At 38.2% G+C, this 20006-nt stretch overlaps 3 protein-coding genes across 4 annotated transcripts; 1 reads left to right on the top strand and 2 right to left on the bottom strand.

The window, feature by feature from the left end:
- Window positions 1-1841: 1841 nt before the first annotated feature.
- Window positions 1842-7449, top strand: LOC108996803 (cellulose synthase A catalytic subunit 7 [UDP-forming]-like). Its single transcript, XM_018972819.2, has 13 exons — window positions 1842-1974; window positions 2113-2308; window positions 2500-2705; window positions 2862-2964; window positions 3304-3424; window positions 3549-3815; window positions 4053-4398; window positions 4495-4758; window positions 4861-5073; window positions 5178-5388; window positions 5491-5690; window positions 5784-6137; window positions 6651-7449. The coding sequence occupies exons 1-13, from the start codon at window positions 1900-1902 to the stop codon at window positions 7230-7232; spliced, it is 3138 nt and encodes a 1045-aa protein (XP_018828364.1). The 5' UTR covers window positions 1842-1899; the 3' UTR covers window positions 7233-7449.
- On the bottom strand, window positions 6541-11030 carry LOC108996804 (pentatricopeptide repeat-containing protein At4g30700). The gene is made up of 3 exons (XM_018972820.2): window positions 8559-11030; window positions 7762-7834; window positions 6541-7200 (listed from the first exon to the last, which is right to left on the bottom strand). Exon 1 carries the CDS (start codon window positions 10952-10954, stop codon window positions 8585-8587), a length of 2370 nt encoding a protein of 789 aa, XP_018828365.1. The 5' UTR covers window positions 10955-11030; the 3' UTR covers window positions 6541-7200; window positions 7762-7834; window positions 8559-8584.
- A 1535-nt stretch (window positions 11031-12565) lies between these two features.
- On the bottom strand, window positions 12566-18903 carry LOC108996841 (AUGMIN subunit 8-like). 2 transcript variants are annotated; one of them, XM_035691348.1, is made up of 7 exons: window positions 18692-18903; window positions 15908-17377; window positions 15128-15250; window positions 14405-14521; window positions 14230-14319; window positions 13447-13554; window positions 12566-12944 (listed from the first exon to the last, which is right to left on the bottom strand). In XM_035691348.1, exons 2-7 carry the CDS (start codon window positions 17231-17233, stop codon window positions 12843-12845), a joined length of 1866 nt encoding a protein of 621 aa, XP_035547241.1. In that variant the 5' UTR covers window positions 17234-17377; window positions 18692-18903; the 3' UTR covers window positions 12566-12842. The 2 variants fall into 2 exon arrangements, with proteins under 2 accessions (XP_035547241.1, XP_035547240.1); XM_035691347.1 differs by lacking the exon at window positions 18692-18903 and adding an exon at window positions 17483-17937.
- Between the last annotated feature and the right edge of the window lie 1103 nt (window positions 18904-20006).

Genomic DNA, 20006 nt, shown 5'->3' with positions numbered 1-20006 from the left:
TCTTTTCTAAGTTCTTAAGATTGCAAGCTTGCCTAGTACTCTGTCATGAAACCGGTAAACCGCTGAGGGTCTGAAAGCAATGGGTTTGTTGCTATTTTAAGTACATTGGTTGGCATGAGAAGGTGGACTTTCAAGTCTCAGCTAGCCAGGCATGTAATTCCCAGATAAATGTTTCAATTTCCGAATATATTTCTAATTTGATTTGCATTATCCCAAAACAAATAATTGTCTGTTGACAGTTAAGGTTTCACGGTTTAGGTAAGAAATGGACTTGAGGGACATGAATTCAAAAGCCAATGATTCTTCTATTGTCAACCATCTTATACCATTTACCTAATAATAAAAACCTATAGCACAAGATTAGCATAACATATCTTTCAGCGCTTTTATTATCTGGAAAAACTGGAAAAAAAGAGAGAAAGAAAAATCATAGGATGTCATGACAAGTAGTTGTTCATGTGGAAAGCATGTGTTGTGTATGTAAAAAATAAGGCTTATAAATAGAGTTTTACTACGTACAAGCAAGTTTGCGTACCAATCTGCATACTAATGTTGTTGCATTCATATCCTAAATTCAAATTAGCATTATTTTCATTAAAATCTATTTTATGACCAATTATATTGAATGAGTGTACGTATTAGTACACAGAATTACTTACAATTAGATTTTTCTTTATAAATATATATTACTTGGAGTATATCATGCAGCATTGAGCTCCCAAGTTGAACCCTCAAATTGATATTAGTTTGATAACTCGATCCATAAAGTAGTAGTAGTAGTACTTCTAGCTGACTGTGTGTAGAGCAAATTTCCCATGCAATTTGATCTTTAGCTTTATGGCCAGCTAATTAGCCAACGTGCAATCCCATTATTAATAATGATCGAAGGCGGAGCGGCCAATTCATTGGCAAATGAAAGACCCATCATTAATTCTCTACCTTCCTATACACAGCACCATGATTTGAATTATGAGATCAGAAGTTCAATTTATTTTGCAATCATGTCATATTATGTCAACGATCGATAAAGTATGTCATTCTTACACTGATTTAATTGTAATTAGTAGATGAACTTCGTATTTGCACATTTACATGATCAAATGAGTGCTTATTCCTAACGACTACGGTCACTAACTAGCTTGTGAAGAGCTTCATGGTCTGATGACATATGACCCGGTTTTCAAATGGAAAATTTGGGTTGAAATCTCCCCCCCCTTGATAAAAAAAAAAAAAAAAGGTTCACTAAATAGCTTTAATATAGTAATGATCTCTAGTCATACACTTCCACCCTCAAGATGGAGATTATATATTGCGAAATGATATTTGCAATCGTGAATGTGCAAGCGTCGTGCAATCGTTTTGAAAAAAAGTGAATAAATATGAGACCCACATGAAAAGAAATTAATTTTTTAATAGTATATTCCACTCTTTTTCAAAATGACTGTACGGTATTTGTGCATTTCACGACTGTATGTAACATTACTCTTATATATTTATCAGGCTTATCAATACATGCATATAATATGAATTAGTGTGATGCATGCACAACCAATACATGACATATATAAATGAAGGTAACACTATTTATTTAAAATCAAATTATTGGAAAAAAATAAAAGAAAAGAAAATGGACATCTAGGTGGTCGTTAGAAAAAGCCTGAAGAAAGACGTGGATGGGAGTTGAAAAATAGAGGAAGCTTCACTTCAAGGCAATGGAGACCCTGCAACCAACAATATTGCACATGACCACCCGGCCCTCATGTGGACGCTTTAGGTGAAAGGAACCAAGCTCTTATGCTCGTCATTCTTTCATAAAAAAAGAGACTCAGCGCACTGATCAGCAGCAGTACCTGATCAGTAGTACTTTCAGCTCCTAATTCTCGTAGACCGCCAGCCACCATGGAAGCCAGCGCTGGACTTGTCGCTGGCTCTCACAACCGAAACGAGCTCGTTGTCATTCATGGCCATGAAGAGGTAAACCATACAAGGATAATCACAAAAAGAAAAACAAATAGCCCAGCTAGCTAGGTCGTTTGTAAATTGTATGTGTTGTAAAGCTAGCTAGCTAGAGTAATTATATGAATTATCTTGGGTTTTGTGATTTTGGTGCAGCGAAAGGCTTTGAGGAACTTGGATGGTCAAGTCTGTGAGATATGCGGGGATGAGGTGGGGCTAACTGTGGATGGAGACCTGTTTGTGGCCTGCAATGAGTGTGGTTTTCCAGTTTGCCGGCCATGCTATGAATATGAGAGGAGAGAAGGGAGCCAGCTTTGTCCTCAGTGCAGGACAAGATACAAGCGTCTCAAAGGTAAGTAAAGCATGCATAACATGCATGCATAATCTTAGGCACACTGTATGTATAACCACTAGAAAGAGAACATGCCTGCGGAGATCACAAGCATGAGGTTAACTGGTTAAGTTTACACTCATTATTAATGGCGCAAAATTACAAAAAGCACGCTGATTTTCTTTCTTTCTTTTTGTGGAAATATTGTGAAGGGAGCCCAAGGGTTGAAGGAGATGAAGATGAAGAGGATGTTGACGATATTGAGCATGAATTCAAAATCGAGGATCAGCGGAACAAGCATAACCATATTGCAGAAGCGATGCTTCATGGGAAGATGAGCTACGGAAGAGGCCCAGAAGACAATGAAAATGGCCACTTACCGATCCCACCAGTTATCGCTGGTGCTAGATCCCGACCGGTAATGAAAAAAAGCTCATCATGATATTAATCATTGAAATGCATATATAATGAACTGAAGCTTTTGCTCCAATATTTGCTTAGATTTCGATCAAAACAGATCCTTCTAATTACTATGTAAGTAAATTAAGCTATATATTTGCATGCACGCGTGCAGGTGAGCGGTGAATTTCCAATATCATTTCATGCTCATGGAGAGCAGAATACGCTATCTTCCTCGTTGCATAAACGGGTGCATCCGTATCCAGTTTCTGAACCTGGTGTGTATCAGTCTTTCCATTATTGGTTGGATCTTTGAAATTATCTCGATTCCATATGAATCTACCACCTTCCATTGGCTGGAAATATTCATAAAGTTCTATGAATATCTTTTAGCAAACCGATTGGTTGTGTGTTGCACTTGCACCACAGATGTATATTAATCAAGTCGCTGATGTCAAAGCTTCAAAGCCACCTTTGTTAATACGCCCGTTTCAGTTTCTTAGTTATATTAATACTGCAATTTTTGTAAGTTTTTATTCGTAACCTTTCATATTACGTAGCAGATGAAAAAAAGGCTAATTCCAGACAATATGTATGGTGCTTGGACAATATTGCAGGAAGTGCAAGGTGGGATGAAAAGAAAGCAGAAGATAGTTGGAAAGAGAGGATGGATGACTGGAAAATGCAGCAAGGCAGCCTGGGGCCTGAACCGGATGACTATGACCCTGACATGGATATGTGCGTACCAAATCTTCCAACTGCATTCATTTAAGACTTTCTCATACAAACCCTTCATCCCTACCGAACTTAAAATGAAAAATCTACAGTCAAGCTAGATCCTAATATATTTTAACTGATGCAGGATAGATGAAGCTAGGCAGCCTCTGTCAAGGAAAGTACCGATTGCTTCTAGCAAAATCAATCCTTATCGGATGGTGATCATGGCCCGGCTTCTAATTTTGGCCTTGTTCCTCCGATATAGACTTATGAATCCGGTGCATGATGCCTTTGGGCTCTGGTTAACGTCTGTGATATGTGAAATTTGGTTTGCATTTTCATGGATCCTTGATCAGTTCCCAAAATGGTTCCCAATTGATCGTGAGACCTACCTTGATCGTCTCTCTCTCAGGTACACAAATTTGTTTATTTTTCGTTATCAGATCAAGTCCTAAAAGTTCTACATGATCATTTATAACAGTTTCCATGACATTTATTGAAAGAATAAAGGAAAAAGAACAAAAAAAATTAAAAAAACAAAGCACTAGCCGTTGGTGTTCTTCCAATAGCTTCAAGACTAGAAATTCTTCTGCCAACTGTCTCTAGAAGCTCTATATATTCTGAGGTTTAATGATCATAAATGACGCAGGTATGAGAGGGAAGGCGAACCAAATCAGCTGGCACCAGTTGATATCTTTGTCAGTACTGTGGATCCCATGAAGGAACCTCCTCTTGTTACAGCCAACACAGTTCTTTCAATCTTGGCCATGGACTACCCGGTTGATAAGATCTCATGCTACATTTCGGATGATGGTGCTTCCATGCTCACGTTTGAAGCCTTGTCTGAAACTGCAGAATTTGGGCGGAAATGGGTACCTTTCTGCAAGAAATTTTCTATAGAGCCTCGAGCCCCCGAGATGTACTTCTCCGAGAAGATTGATTATCTCAAGGACAAAGTTCAGCCTACCTTTGTTAAGGAGCGTCGAGCTATGAAGGTTTGTACTAAACCCATTAATGTCATCCATTCCAAAATTAGTACATCCTGTAAGCTGTTTAACATTCGATTTTATTGTTTTTTGGTGTTTTGAAAGAGAGAGTATGAAGAATTCAAGGTTAGGATAAATGCACTTGTGGCCAAAGCTGTGAAGATTCCTCCAGAAGGATGGATCATGCAAGATGGGACACCATGGCCAGGAAACAATACTAAGGATCACCCTGGTATGATTCAGGTCTTTCTTGGTCACAGTGGAGGTCTTGATGCTGAAGGAAATGAGCTTCCTCGTCTTGTCTATGTTTCTCGTGAGAAAAGGCCTGGTTTTCAACACCACAAGAAAGCAGGAGCCATGAATGCTTTAGTAAAGATTTTCCAGCTCCCTCTATCATGTCTTTGATCAGAATTCCCTCACCTTTATAAGTTTCAATATTTATACTTCTTCTAATACTTTGATAATATTCAGATTCGGGTCTCTGCTGTGCTTACCAATGCTCCTTTCATGCTAAACTTGGACTGTGACCACTATATTAACAACAGCAAAGCTGCGAGAGAGGCCATGTGTTTCTTGATGGACCCCCAGATTGGAAGAAAGGTTTGCTATGTCCAATTCCCTCAAAGATTCGATGGTATTGATAGGCATGATCGTTATGCAAACAGAAACACAGTCTTCTTCGATGTAAGTCAGTGATACAATATTACTGCTACAATGATCTTTGTTGCTCATTTTATTTCTTGGATTGTCTTGAAACGAGATAATAATGTTCCTTTACTCTTATGCAGATTAACATGAAAGGTCTAGATGGAATTCAAGGTCCTGTATATGTGGGCACAGGATGTGTTTTCAGAAGGCAAGCTTTGTATGGGTATAATCCTCCAAAAGGTTCTAAGCGCCCAAAGATGGTAAGCTGTGACTGCTGCCCATGTTTCGGACGCCGCAAGAAGCTAAAATATGCCAAACATGGGGCAAGTGGAGATGATTCAAGTGTACAAGGTTATCTGAGATCTCTGTCTTGTTACTATTATTTTCAATGCGAATTCACTCCCTACCATGTATCTTTTCTTCATTAACTTGTAATCATATTCCTTTGATCAGTTGATATGGATGGTGACAAGGAGCTACTGCTGTCCCAAATGAATTTCGAAAAGAAATTTGGACAGTCTGCAATTTTTGTGACTTCAACCTTAATGGAACAGGGCGGAGTTCCTCCTTCCTCTAGTCCTGCAGCCCTGCTCAAAGAAGCCATACATGTAATCAGCTGTGGCTATGAAGACAAAACTGAATGGGGTACTGAGGTAATGTTAGCCACTCTATTCAGCATACCCTACAGATTTCCCATGATCAATATCTCGAATATGTAATCAGGTTTGTCACTTTTGCATGAGCAGGTTGGTTGGATTTACGGGTCTATTACAGAGGATATCCTCACTGGTTTCAAGATGCATTGCCGGGGTTGGAGGTCGATATACTGTATGCCAAAGAGACCTGCATTCAAGGGCACAGCTCCAATCAATCTGTCGGATCGGCTGAATCAGGTCCTTCGGTGGGCACTTGGTTCCATTGAGATATTTTTCAGTCATCACTGCCCTGTTTGGTACGGCTACAAGAAAGGGAAACTCAAGTGGCTCGAGAGATTTGCCTATGTCAACACCACTGTCTATCCCTTCACCTCCTTACCTCTCCTTGCATACTGTACCCTCCCTGCCATCTGCTTGCTCACTGATAAATTCATCATGCCACCGGTACCGTTCTAACCGCTGTTCTTTATATTTAAACTTAGAAATATGATAATTAGGAAATAGTTAGACCAAGGATGATTATGGTTTTCAATGGAATCTAGTTGAAAAGAACCATATGATGAATTATAGCCATCTCTTTAGATACAAGAGTTAAGCATTACTCTAGCCCTAAGAAATGAAATTAACATTTAAATTTACACCCCCCCCAACCCAACACGAGGACCAAACTTCCTCTTAATATGTGCACTTAGAACATAGAATATCTAACTAAAATTGGAGGTGAAGAGTGGAGTCATAATTCAAATTTAGGAACTCAAACTTCGATATGATGTCGGATTACTAATTGTACAAAATATTTAAGTCGATGAGAAGATGAGAATTTGCATTTTAACATATTCCAATCATATGAAAGTTGGAGAAACTGTTTAATAAAGCGTGTATAGCTTTCAGAGTGAGTTCTAAATGTTTTTCCTGTGCCCACTAATGATATTATTCTCGATATATACATGAAACCAGATAAGCACTTTTGCAAGTCTCTACTTTATTGCCCTGTTCATCTCAATCTTTGCTACTGGTATTCTTGAGCTGAGATGGAGCGGAGTCACCATTGAGGAATGGTGGAGAAATGAGCAATTTTGGGTCATTGGAGGTGTCTCAGCACATCTCTTTGCTGTTGTGCAAGGCCTACTGAAGGTTTTGGCTGGAATTGATACTAACTTCACTGTCACATCCAAGGCATCAGACGATGAGGATTTTGGAGAATTATACACCTTTAAATGGACAACGCTTCTAATCCCTCCGACCACCATCTTAATCATCAACCTTGTTGGAGTTGTCGCTGGGATCTCAGATGCCATAAACAATGGATATGAATCATGGGGACCTTTATTTGGCAAGCTCTTCTTTTCCTTCTGGGTGATTGTCCATCTCTATCCATTCCTTAAAGGTTTGATGGGGAGGCAGAACCGAACACCGACCATTGTTGTCATATGGTCAATCCTTTTGGCTTCCATTTTCTCCTTGCTTTGGGTCCGCATTGATCCATTTGTGTTAAAAACCAAGGGACCTAACACCAAACAATGTGGAATTAACTGCTAAGATCTGAGCCACTAGAAGATACGTGACAATCTTCTTTTGTTAGTGTAGTGTATGCACCAACAAATGAGAGATGCAGAGGATCGAATAAAGAAAGAGAAGTTTTTTGTGCAGTATATATGCTAGGTACCCAGTTTAGAGAGTGAAGGAAAGAAAATGTTGCTTATAATGCTTTTGCCAAAACGTTGCAAATTTATTCACAGTTAATTTGTTTTTATCAGTAACGTTGCCAATTTATTCACAATTAATGCGTCAGAAACTTCAGTTTTCCTTATCTGGTAAACTTGCAGCACTGGCATTTAGTTAATGGAACCTAACACAAGTACAAAAACAGGAAAACTTAAGTGCATAACGGTAAACAAAGCTAAAATAAAGAGGGAGCAAAAAGAAGGTAAATATTGTGAACAGAGTTCAGGGCAAAGGTGAAGTATAATTTAGTAACTTCTTTTTGGATCATTGTCAAAGGCAAACTTCAAAAATTGCTTAAAACTCCATGCATCTTCAGCTAAAGTTCAATTGAAATGCGTTATACCTTCTTTGCTTGCTCCAAAACAGAATTGTCCCGCCTTCATTGTCCCTGGCTGTGAAGCTTTATTCAGGAACATCTAAGAAAGAAAGGGAAGCAGAGAAAAGTGCAATAAACATCAATCCCGTCTCCTTAATCAAACAAAACACATGCACGCCCAAATAAAAGTTTGCACAAAAGCTTGACATGTGTAAAATCATCTACTGTGAATGTGAACTATGTTTCCCACAAGATATTAAGAGAAGCTAACTTATTTCAATTTTGAAGGGAAAAGAAAAGTTCCTTTTTGCACCGAAATGAAAAAATTATCACAAGGTTTTGAATTTGTAGAATCCCAATGGCATGAAATTGAACCCAACAGCATGACAAGAAAAATAACCTGATTAATCTAGCAATATCCTGATGGAGCTTGAAAATTGAAGAGAAAAAAGCTGGCTCAAGATTAATATTGAAAAATCGGATGAGTCCAAATATAAGGATAAAATTAAACAAAATGTTGAAAGAGCTTAAAAGTTTAATTATGGAGAAGAGTTGACTATATTAGTCTTCATTATGCTTTGCTACAAGGCAATTGCTCACATTTCATATTTATATTCAGTTTTTACTTCCCACATTAGAAATAAAAATAGCATTCAAATATAAAAACACAATTTAAAAACATTTTTGGGCAGGAAACTTTTGATCATCCTAGCAAACTGGTGTGAAATGCCATCATGATGCCTCTTTGGATGGGAACTAGTTTCTTCCGTTGCAATATAAAGAGTACGAAACCGGAAAGTTAGATGCTTGTTCCACCCACATACCTTGACCAGCGTGGAAAACAATCTTTTCACCAATAGTCTCCACATGAACAGATGCCATCCTTGAAATGATGAAATCTATTCGCATCTCTAACCACAATGATTCTCTGTGTAATTTTGGATATAAATTTAGTTGCATTATGGCAATCTAAACAAACTCGGAGATTCTTAATGATTCTGATTTCAGTTCCAGGTTCAGTGGCAATGAGGCCAAATGCAATGGCCAACTTCTCACTGTGAACCTTGACCATTAGCTCCTTCTCTTCCTCCTCCACGTCATGCAAAGCAGTGACAGTGTGTGACTGAAATCCAGCCTCCCTCATCTTTCCAGTCAACTTCTCTAGCATTTTGTAGATTGCTGTTGCTTGTGGATGGGACAGATCACCAGAGGTAAAGACATGTGGAGTCCCACCAACTTCAATTAGAGTGCACCCAGGGGTCTTTGCCAACCTTCTTCTCTTAACTACTTGTCGTACTGTAGCAGCCTTTAGAAAATTCTTGTCAGCTGAGTAAATATTAGAAAGCAAGACATGATATCCAACATTTTCTGGGTCCAATTCAAATAGTCTTTCAGAAGCCACATGGGCTATGTTTGTGTCTTTGTGAATCATGCAAGCACCAAGTAATGCACCCCAGACAATAGGACCTGGCTCAACTGGCATTTTTTCTATAAATTTCAAGGCCTCATTTAATTTTCCAGCCCGACCAAGGATGTCAACCATGCAAGCATAATGCTCAGGTAATGGTTGGAATCCATGATCATGGACCATAGAATGGAAAATTTCGTATCCTTTCCTCACCAAGCCAGCATGGCTACAAGCATACAACACAGAGAGAAATGTAACCCCAGTAGGGGGAACCCCAGAATGCAGCATCTCATTGAAGAGTCTTAGTGCTTCATTCCCATGTCCGTGGAGGCCATAACCAGCAATAATGGCATTCCAAGTGACTGAATTTTTATCTTTCATCAAGTCAAATAATTGCCGAGCCTCCAAAATGCTCCCACACTTTGCATACATGTCAATTAGAGCAGTTGAGACATATATGTTAGACTCAAGATTCTCGCTTTTAATCAGATTGTGAACCCATTTGCCAAGACTCAACGCTCCAAGTTGAGCACAAGCTGAAAGAATACTTGTAATCGTTACAGGATTTGGATGGACTTCAAGCATCATTTCCCGGAAAAGAGAAATTGCCATCTCAGTTAACCCATTTTGGGTATAACCAGATATCATGGCATTCCAAGATGCCAAACTTTTCTCTGGAGTTTCATCAAAAAGTAGCCGTGCCGTTTCAATTTCATTTAGCCTACTATAAACAGTAGTTAATGCAGTTGAAACAGTAGCATGTGAAACAACACCAGACTTAACACAGAAACCATGAATACAACAAGTGAGCTGAAGATGCCCGAAAGGTGAATGTACAGGAATCAACCCCACCAATGTGCTTGAATTGACTTTCTGCCCAGAAGCAAGCAGCTCCGCAAATAGCCTCACTGAAGATTCAGACTCACCATTGTAAGTATACCCAGAAATCATCGAATTATAAGATACCAAATCTGGTCGATCAATCTGCTCGAACAACCACCTCACCGTGTCAATCTCCCCAAATTTTGAATATAACGAAATCAAACCCGTAATTACAAACACATCATAACCAAACCCGACTTTTAGAGCCAAACACTGGATGCCCATCCCGACTTCCAAGTCCTGCAACTCTGCTGCAGCCGGAAGCACAGTAGACACAGTCGTAGAATCCAATTCCACACCTCCCTTAACCAGTTCCCGAAAAACTTCTATTGAATCGCTAAAACAACAGTTCCTCACCAACCCGGATACCATTGTATTCCACAAAACAGTATCCCTCTCCGGCATCGAATCAAACACCTTCCTTGCCACATCAACCCGCGAAAACTTGAAGTAAAAGTCAACCACCACAGATCCAACAAACAGATCGAATCCCAATCCATCCACAATCGCATTTGAGTGCAACAAAATCCCAAACCTCTCAGACTCGTGACCCATGGCGGCCCATATCGCAAAGGCGTAAGTAAACTTATCAGGCTTAAGATTAGTCCTGGTTCTCAAATGGGTATAGAGCGAAATCGCAGATAGAGGAGAGTTATTGGTGGCGAAGCCTTTGATGAGGACGTTGAAGAGGAAAAGGTCGGGTTTTGGGGTGGAGAGAAAGAGGCGATGCGCGTGTTGGATGGCCTTGTAGTCGGAGAGCTTGTGAGTGAGTTTGGTGAGAGTGGAGAGGTCGTGGTGGAGGCCGTGGAGGATGATCTGGGCGTGGGTTTGGGAGAGGTGGGAGAGAGTGGTGGCCTTTTTGAGGAGGTCCAAGAAGAAGTTGCGGTCGCGTGGTGTACAAGAAGCTGCGGCTATGTTCCTGCAAATCATTATCTGTGCGAGCCGTCAGCCTTGCAAGATGTTCGATAAAATGTTTATTTAAGTGACCGTTAAATAAAAGGTTCCGGTCATTTTCGTATTAGATCATAGACTATTTGTACAAAATTGGGCGGGAAACTCTCTCTCTCTCTCTCTCAGTCCTCATAGTTCTATTTTTAAGGATTTATTTATTTATTTATAATGAAGTTCCAAATTCTTCTAAATGTTTTGAAAAAAAATAATGAATAACACTTCTTTTAAATGTGAAAATTTATTTCTCATCCTTTATTTATTATCCAATCATCTAATATAATATAAGGAAATGGCGATAAGATGATAATTAAGAAGATGATCGAACAAAATCTTTCTTACAATTATGCCTTGTGTGTCATTTTATTTTCTATTCAACTCCACTCATAACATTGTATTTCTACTTGCTGAAAAGAAAATAAAAGTTGTCAAAAGATCTTTTTTTTTCCTTTTTTTTTTAGGCCAGGTTCCAGCAACTTGAAACTTCAAAGCTAGGCTGGCGACAACGAAGAAGAGAGAAGATGGAAGAGGGCGGCCTTGGGGTTAGGAAGTCTCCGATGCTAAAGTCAATAGAGTATTTTAGAAGTTTGTAAATAATGAGAGTCTAGAGAGCTTTTCTTGTACTTGAAAATCGTTATTTATACCGAGAGTTTAGGGGGACAGGTTCTGCCTGCCCCTGTGGAGCCCATGTCATTTTTATTGTTCCATTTGTCATGGTTATTTAATGCGGCGTACCTTTGCGACGACGTCATTAATGTGACGTGTTCTTCGGGTAATACGTAGTTTTCCAATTTGCCTTACTCTACTAGTGTCTTCAGTGGTCTGTTGATATCACAGTGTCAGAGGATCGAGAGTTCCCCTTACTTCCCGCACGTTCATGTGGGCAGGTACTCAAGGGCTAAACATTATTCGAGGGATCTTCAAGACGACGAGTCCCATCCCCCTGTAGTCTATTCCCATATGGGGGTTGCATCTAGAAGAGTCTACCTGCAGGCCAGGCCGATGAGCCTATTTGTTCTAGACTAGGCCTTCTTTTCTCATTCTCTTATTTGGTCCTCACAAGCCCACTAAAAGGAAGAAAAACCCCTTACAACTATCATATTAGAAAAATTCTAATTATTATCCATTTTAGCATCATCCCTTTAACATCTTATAACGTGACATCGAATGATTGACTCACATGTTAGGCATAACAAATAACCTCCAATAATTTAATACCACGTAATGGAATGGTGGAATGATGATAATAAAAAGGATGGTAGGTGGTAGCATTACCCATCAAAATATAAGTGTAGCATATTCTTCTTAAACTCATCGCTTTAAGAGAAAATTAGGATAGCCTTACTACACAGGTCAAAATATTAGGCCAACTAGGCAAGGGTATGCTCATGGAGTTACATGAAGTCATTATTAGTATGAAACATCCTAGAAGGTGCATAATCACAAAATGTTATGGGGGTGTTTGCCAAAGAACCAGAAACCCTAAGTTTTTTGTTCCCTGCTGCCATGAATATGGCCATTTGGCAGTTTATGAGTGTACTGAGATATGCAAATCCATGGTGAATGTTCATAATAATGGCTTACAACTTACAAAGCCTACAAATCTCAGTGAATTTCATTTTTTTTGCTTCCTTTGCATTTTCTTTTCATGTGCATGATACAAAAATTACAAGTAGAAGATGGAGCCAATAGCTCGTGTTGAGGAAAGGGTAAAAAATGAGATAAAACATGATTAATTATCATAAAAAAAAACTTTAAAAAAGAAAAGAAGAGAAAAAATAATAATAATTTACATTCACAATGAACCGAGCAGACAATTATTTGTATCTGCTGAAGTGACAAAGCAGTAAGTTGTTAGCTTAGCAGCCGGTCAGGGCCATGGAAGCGCCTTGATTGACAAAATTGGTTGCTTACCATTCTCCAGATCTTGTTCCATTTGCATGAGATGTGTCCTAAGGCTGTATTCCTCTACCTGCTTCAAGCCAAAAGTACTCAGAAATTCTACCATGTATGTATTGTCAAGGAGCAAGCAGTGACATGTATTTGAAAAAAGAAAAAACACAAGTAGTTCAAGCTAAGCAATTGCAATGAAAGACTATCCATATGATCCAATTTGATAGGCGATACTCCAAATTGCTTACATCTAATGAGTAATAAGACCAGCATGCCGCAGGGCAAAATAAGTCATAAGCAAGCCACCCATCTCATGAGTTCTAATGGTTCAAAAAGCATTAATTTTAGAACAATTCTGCACTGAAATATCAAACCTTGCAACACTACAACTGATTTTTTGACATCCTTAAAGCATTAGGTTTCAATCATAAAGTAATTGCAGCACTGAGTTTCTAATGATATGGAACTGTCACAATAATTGCCTACTTATATTCTGTTCACTAAAACGGCAGTCTCAAGTACTAGAGCTTCAAGCGCACAGATTTACATTTTGCTCCTGCAACCATATATTATCGTCTCACCTGCATAGCGGCCATTGAAGCCAACATTGCTTCACATTCATCAACTGTGGCTTTCTCCTTTGCTGCCATGACAGCAAGTTCGGAAACCAGAATGTTCATGCCCTCCACCTAAACACATGAATATATATATCAAAGGTAGCATTCAGCATCAATTATTAACAATTGGATTTGCTTAAATATAAGCAAGAACACATATCAGCATAGTAGTCATGACATCTTGTAAACACAGGAGTAGCACTGGTCTTGCCATTTGTGTGATGGTTCAAGAGGTGAAAGCGTGAAATGCTGCTGGGGTAGATCTCAGTTCTATAAAAAGTGGAAGAAAATGGTTGCATCTATAAGGTCCTAATTCTTAAATTTATGGTGACAATGAAACCCCCTAAATCAAGCTTTGTCGGATATAAAAACATATAATTGCAGGAAATCACAGGCAAATATTGCACCTAATACCTTTATCATCAACCTTTCCTGCTACATATTAAACTTGTCAAAACACAGAAGAGCAATCAGATATTCCAGAACAGTTATAATCTTACAGAGTTAGGTTCATTCTCTTAACTATCCAACTACAAACATCGGAACAATCAATTTACAAAAACACTTGGAAGTTCTGAATTATGGCATGTAACTTTGAGTGCCACACACAAATAGGACAAACCACTTTGAAAAATGAGACCAGTCCGGTAACAAAAAGAAGTGGGGTAAAGAGAAATTTATTCACACATAGAATCTGCAACACAATATAAGCGACAGAAATTGTTGTATCAACAATGCAAATCTCACCCTTGAGAGCAAAGAGCCTATAGAGGATCCCATTGCCTGCATAACATCAACAGCAGAGGAAATGGCAGCCTTCAAAGATTCAATATCTGCCTGTAAAAGTAAAAATCTAAAAATGAGGGCAAAGAGCTCTTTCTCCACAAATGAAATCCAATAAGTTTTTACAAACTTAACATACCCATGCCCCTGTGGTTACTGGAAGACGAACAGTGCTTGCCTCTAAATCTTCCACAGCCCCAGATAAAGAATGAATATGATCGTTTTCAAGTAGAGCCCAATCATTGAGGTGGGCCATCTGAAAGATCATTACACATTCGAGCACTTAGAAAAGGCGTTTGTCAAGAAAAGAAGATCAGGTACTTAATCTCGCATGTTCCAACAAGTGAATTCAATCCACCCCAACCAGAATCAGAGGGAACCCGAAAGAGGTAGGACTGAAGACATATAAGTTTATCAGATTTGACTCTCATTTTTTCCTCATGATCAGATCACGATTTGGAAAACATAAGTGAGATCTTAATATATTCAATCTCTATGCGCACAACTGAGAAACTTGGACTTGGAAGGCAACTTCAACACCAATTTTGCTAACTGCATCTTAAATTCGTAAAATCACTTCATGTCTTTTAAAATGAAGATATATGGAAGTAAAGAGGAAACTAAAAAAATATATATGCAAGTAAAGAGGGGACTGTCCGCAACTATGCCCCACATATTATGTACAAACACAAAGAAATATAGATCCTCCCTCCATATGCTTCATAGACTTGCAACTTTTGGAAAAAAGATCATAAAGAACTTAAAATTATAATATGTTCCTGACCAGAAAGAATTGTGATCTACTCCATTAAATAGAAGCTTATACTAACATGATAAAATTATAGAGAGAAAGACGCATTACTTGATCATTCAAAACTGAGTTTAGCTTAAGCTTTAGCTTCAACTGTTGGAGATTGATTCTTTTCCTGATTACTGAATCCCACAGATCTAGTGTAGTGTTGTTCCAAACATTAAATAAAGTTCTCTGCACCATCAAACAGAGTTCAGATAAATATTAACATATAACTTAAAAACAAAAATCTATATTCAATGCTTAACAAATGAAGATAAGTATGGCACTAAATAACCGATATTCAAAGTTACAACTAGAGGACACGGGATGTTAACTTCAATCTGTGATTAGTAAAACATGTTTGATAAAACCATAAAAAGTATTCTGTCTTCTCCACAAGACTTAACATATTCTGACAGTATTGTTTTTCTGTTATTCTCTAAGATCAAAACCACTACTGTGGATAACATACAACACTACCATGTTGCGGCATAAAATAAAAAATACTAGTTATGGACTGCAAATCAATGACCAATAGAATCGGAAGCAAATGTGTACGAGTGTGTGTAAATCTATGCATGAATGTACGGGATACATAATGTAGTATGTACTGCAAACTCAGATACTTTATGTACTGCAAATCATTGACCAAGATAATTTGAAGTGAATGTGTGCGTGTACAAGTGTATGTATACATATATCTACATAAGTCATCAAGATTATCTTTCTCAACCTAGATATGATACTATTAAACAGAATAACACAAGGATATAGGCAATCAAACATATGGCAAAACCAGAGGGCCTGCATTATAAAAGGTTTGTTAATTCCTTAGATATCAAAACCTACCTCTGCAATTACATTCTGAATATAAAATACAGCCTTGGCCCGGGCATTTGCAAATCTCCATTGCAAACATCTGTTGTATAGCAGTCGCAGTTGATGAGCATCTTCTATGTAGCTTGTACCCTTTTTTCCCTTTTTAACATCCGCAATAAAACTAAGCACAGAAGCAGTACCGTTGGATTGAGTAGAAGGATTGGAAGGCCGAATCCGAGATGGACTAATCCCAACTGGAGGAGGAGTTGATGGTCTGGTCCGAGATGGACTGACACCTCTATTAACAGAGGATGACACCACCAAGGCCTTATTAGGAGAAGGTATCCGTGATCTAGGACTGGGTAAGGACTGGGATCGAGCTGCAGGCGTCACTGATGTTGTCCTATCTGATAAACTAGTAGAAACAGACTTGTGAGGTCCAACTGCCTGCAGTGGATTACCGCCAATTGAATTTGCCTCAAATCCTAATCCAGCACTCCCATTGAGTGTTGATAACAGCCTCGTGCCATCACTTGCAGACTTTTGTAACTGTTTACCTATACCATCAGATGTAGTAGGTGTTCTCCTCGACAGAGATAACCCAATTCCCGGGACTGGGGCACTTAAAGCGCCGATTGTCTTTTCACCAAGATCCACAATTTTACTCAAAGCATTGGAATTTACCTTCCCACCTATTCTACTTGGCCATCGATGCTGATCTCTGAGTCGGGTATGTAAACCATCAACTGGTCTAGAATTCTCCAACTGATCAGGCACATTCTTTCCTTTAAGAGGACTCCTCTTCCTCTCCGGCGTAGTTTTGCGCGCCATAGAAGGTGTCTCTACCTGTTTATGTGCAACATTTGATGCCGGCCGCAAAGTGCGATCTGAAGAAGCATTCACCGGTTTTTCCTTCTTACCAATAGGAATTGATATAGCATCAGATTGAAATGAAACACTCAAACTACGCATCGTGGAAGGCCATAAACCCTCTGGTGACCGACCATGCCCTATTCTTCTGGATGACAATTGTATATTAACCGTTGAATCATGGACTGGTGTGGACGGCCTAGATGGGGAAGAGGGTGTAGAAGGCCGCTTCCTCTCGGCTGATTGGGCTCGCTTAGATGCCACATGGGAGGAAGTCGGCGGTGTTCTTGTGAGGTTCGGAGAAGGGAAACGCCGGGGAGTGGCCGGCCTTGCAGGGGAAGGTGACTTGTACCTAGAACTAACGTCCCTCGTCCAAAGGCGGCCGGTGGAGACTGCATTGTTCTTTTCGGCCGGGACCAACGGTGGTCTTGGCGTCCCCACTGCCCTGTGCTTCCGCAATGCTTGCTGTGACTCGCATACATCCATCCACACAAAACAAATTAGACCACATTGACACAAATTTTCACATGACTAAACCACATTGGACAGCCTTGGCATTCATGTACCCCAAGAATTCAAAGGAATGGCACCAGCTGCTCAAAAAGAAAGATCCTTTTCTCTGCAATAAATCTGTCACAAACGCACAACCTAAAGTAATAAAGATACTAAAGCAAAGAATAACAAAACCCATAAAACATAAGAAATAGAAAAATAAAATAAAATTCAAAAGCATACATCTTTACAGAGACCCAGATCTGAAAGAGAATGAATTCGAGAATCACAGCCAATAAGCGCAAATGGGTCTTGTTCTTTCATCAAAGTAAGCCCAAATCCAAGCAGATCAGGGCGTGACGAAGCGGTTAGAGAGTGATAAGAAAACCAGGTACAAATGGGGTCACATAAATTTTGCGGAAAGTGCAACAACGTGCACTGACGATAATCATTAGAGGTTTGCATTCGCAGGGGAGGGGTCCCCTTGGAGAAATTGAGGAGACCACCAGGGAGTGGACTGGGGTGGTAGTTGGTGCAGGAAAAGAGAGAGGTGCGCAGGATAAGGAGGTTGATCCTATAATACTATTTGTTTTCCCTTTTGTCCCTCTCACGGGAGTGCCATGGTCACTGCACAGCACAACACGACGCCAAATCAATTCAATGAAAGTGAATACAAAAATGCAACCAAAACTCTCTCTCTCTCTCTCTCTCTTTCCCTGTGAAGAAACACAATTTTCTTGGATCCACTGTGACTCCCAGAGACGAAGTACCCGATTACTTTACTAACTATTGGTTTTTTTTTTTTTTTTCAAGAAAAACAGTGAATTATGTATTTTGTTTGTATTCTTTGATTAGCAGAAAGTTTTGAGCTTGGAGGTGCTAATGTTCTTAGCGAAATGGAAAGAGGCAATGGAGGCCACATGCAAGGAAGATCATCGTCCATCAACATGAACTATGAAGTTACGTTTGCAAACATAAAGCACAGAGTTTTATTAAAAAATTAATTCAAGCAAAAAGTATTAACAAAGACCAATGAGATTAACAAAACAAAACAAAACAAAAAAAATAGTTTCCGTTTTGACGATCAGGTGGTAAATCGTGGAGATTTAGGAACGGAAATCGATGAAACACAGGTTTACCGAATTGTGACACACTGAATGCGTTCGACAGGTTGTCTCCGGTTTTGAAGACATGCTCTAGTGAGTGAGTGAGAGAGTTCATTGAATCTCTATGATAAACTTTCAGATATATTCCTAAAGTAGCAACAATCTGACATCTATAAATAAAATAAAATTTTTAATTTTCATTTTTTTTAACTCAATCTGGAACTTGAAATAACACCGACGATCAGATCGATTAGTACTTTGGGTGAACTGATTTTCACTTTCAGTATTCAACAACAAAGCGAATCTCCCATCTTTAAAAAACATCAAAACCAATCAATATTCTCACCTTGAAACTATGCCAAATTTTCTGCAACAACGTCAAAACTCGAAACGCTCACAAGCTGTATGCATTCACCGAAAAACACCAAACCACCAAAGCCTTCTAGTTTTCCCAGTGGCAGTAATCACTCCGTCATCTTCAAATTACGAAAATATTAGCATCGGAAGAAAACGCTGAGGCATCAGAGGAATCGCCGGACTTCGGTCGGAGAGTCAATTTTCCTGCGGGGAGTGTACATATATATATATATATATATAAAATAAAAGAAATTAAAAGAGAGAGAGAAAGAAAGAAAGGAAACGGTTTGATTCAGTTGGGAGTTAGGGACGACGACGTTGTTTTCGCGCCACCTACTTCGATTAGCGCTTACTTAACTTGAACACTCTTTTATTTTATTTTTTTCCTAACCCAAAGCTTTTTCAGGTAATGCTATTGAGACGGATGATGAATCCATAAAATTTGACCGACAAGAATAAATATACTTTTTTTCTTTTTTCTTTTTTAATTTAAATTTTTTTATATATTTTTAAAAAATAAAAAAAATATCAATTATTAATAATTATTTTCTTAATCTTTAAATAAAAAAAATAAAAAATTCAATCGATGACTTTTATTGATAACTTTTACCGATTCAAATAGTATTTTTTATTTTTTATTTTCTTTTCCGAAAGAAGATGTTATATTGCTATTATTTGCTTCTATCTTTTGTTTTGGCTTTTAATTTCCTATTTTCCTTTTTTCAAGTCTACTACGTAATTATTTTAAAATAATAAATTCTATTTTTTTCTTTTAAAGTCAAATAAAAAGATATTTTAAATATTATGCATTTAAATTATTAAAAATTGATATCTTAATTGATATCAAAATTGCTTTGTTATTTTTTTCATCCATTTTAGTGGTAAAAAATCATAATTGAATGCCAATAAAAAAATGCCAAATTTTTATAAATAGAATGTTCAATGTGTTAATTTGATGGTTGGAGACATAAAGTGTAAAACACTAATCATTTGAGGATACAAAATATATAAATCCCCACAATAGTGACCCTTATATATTAACATTTTTTAAAATTTAAATTCAACATATTATATATGAAAATGGGAAATATCATCTACACTTATAATTTTGCATACATAATCATAACGGCTGGCATATTAGCTATTGAAATAGTGAAAATTTTAAAATTTAAAATTTGAAAGTCGAATTAAAAAACTGATAAAATGAGACTGACACTGATCAATACGTATAATATTGTATGTAAAGTTGTACCTATATATAACACGATAGATGCTAATGTGGGTGATCAAATTTAGAAAGGATG

Source organism: Juglans regia, chromosome 6 (genome assembly GCF_001411555.2).
Source record: "Juglans regia cultivar Chandler chromosome 6, Walnut 2.0, whole genome shotgun sequence".
Taxonomy (NCBI): Eukaryota; Viridiplantae; Streptophyta; class Magnoliopsida; order Fagales; family Juglandaceae; genus Juglans; species Juglans regia.
Note: the sequence above shows the minus strand (reverse complement) of the source record. Positions and strands in the feature narration are given on the sequence as shown.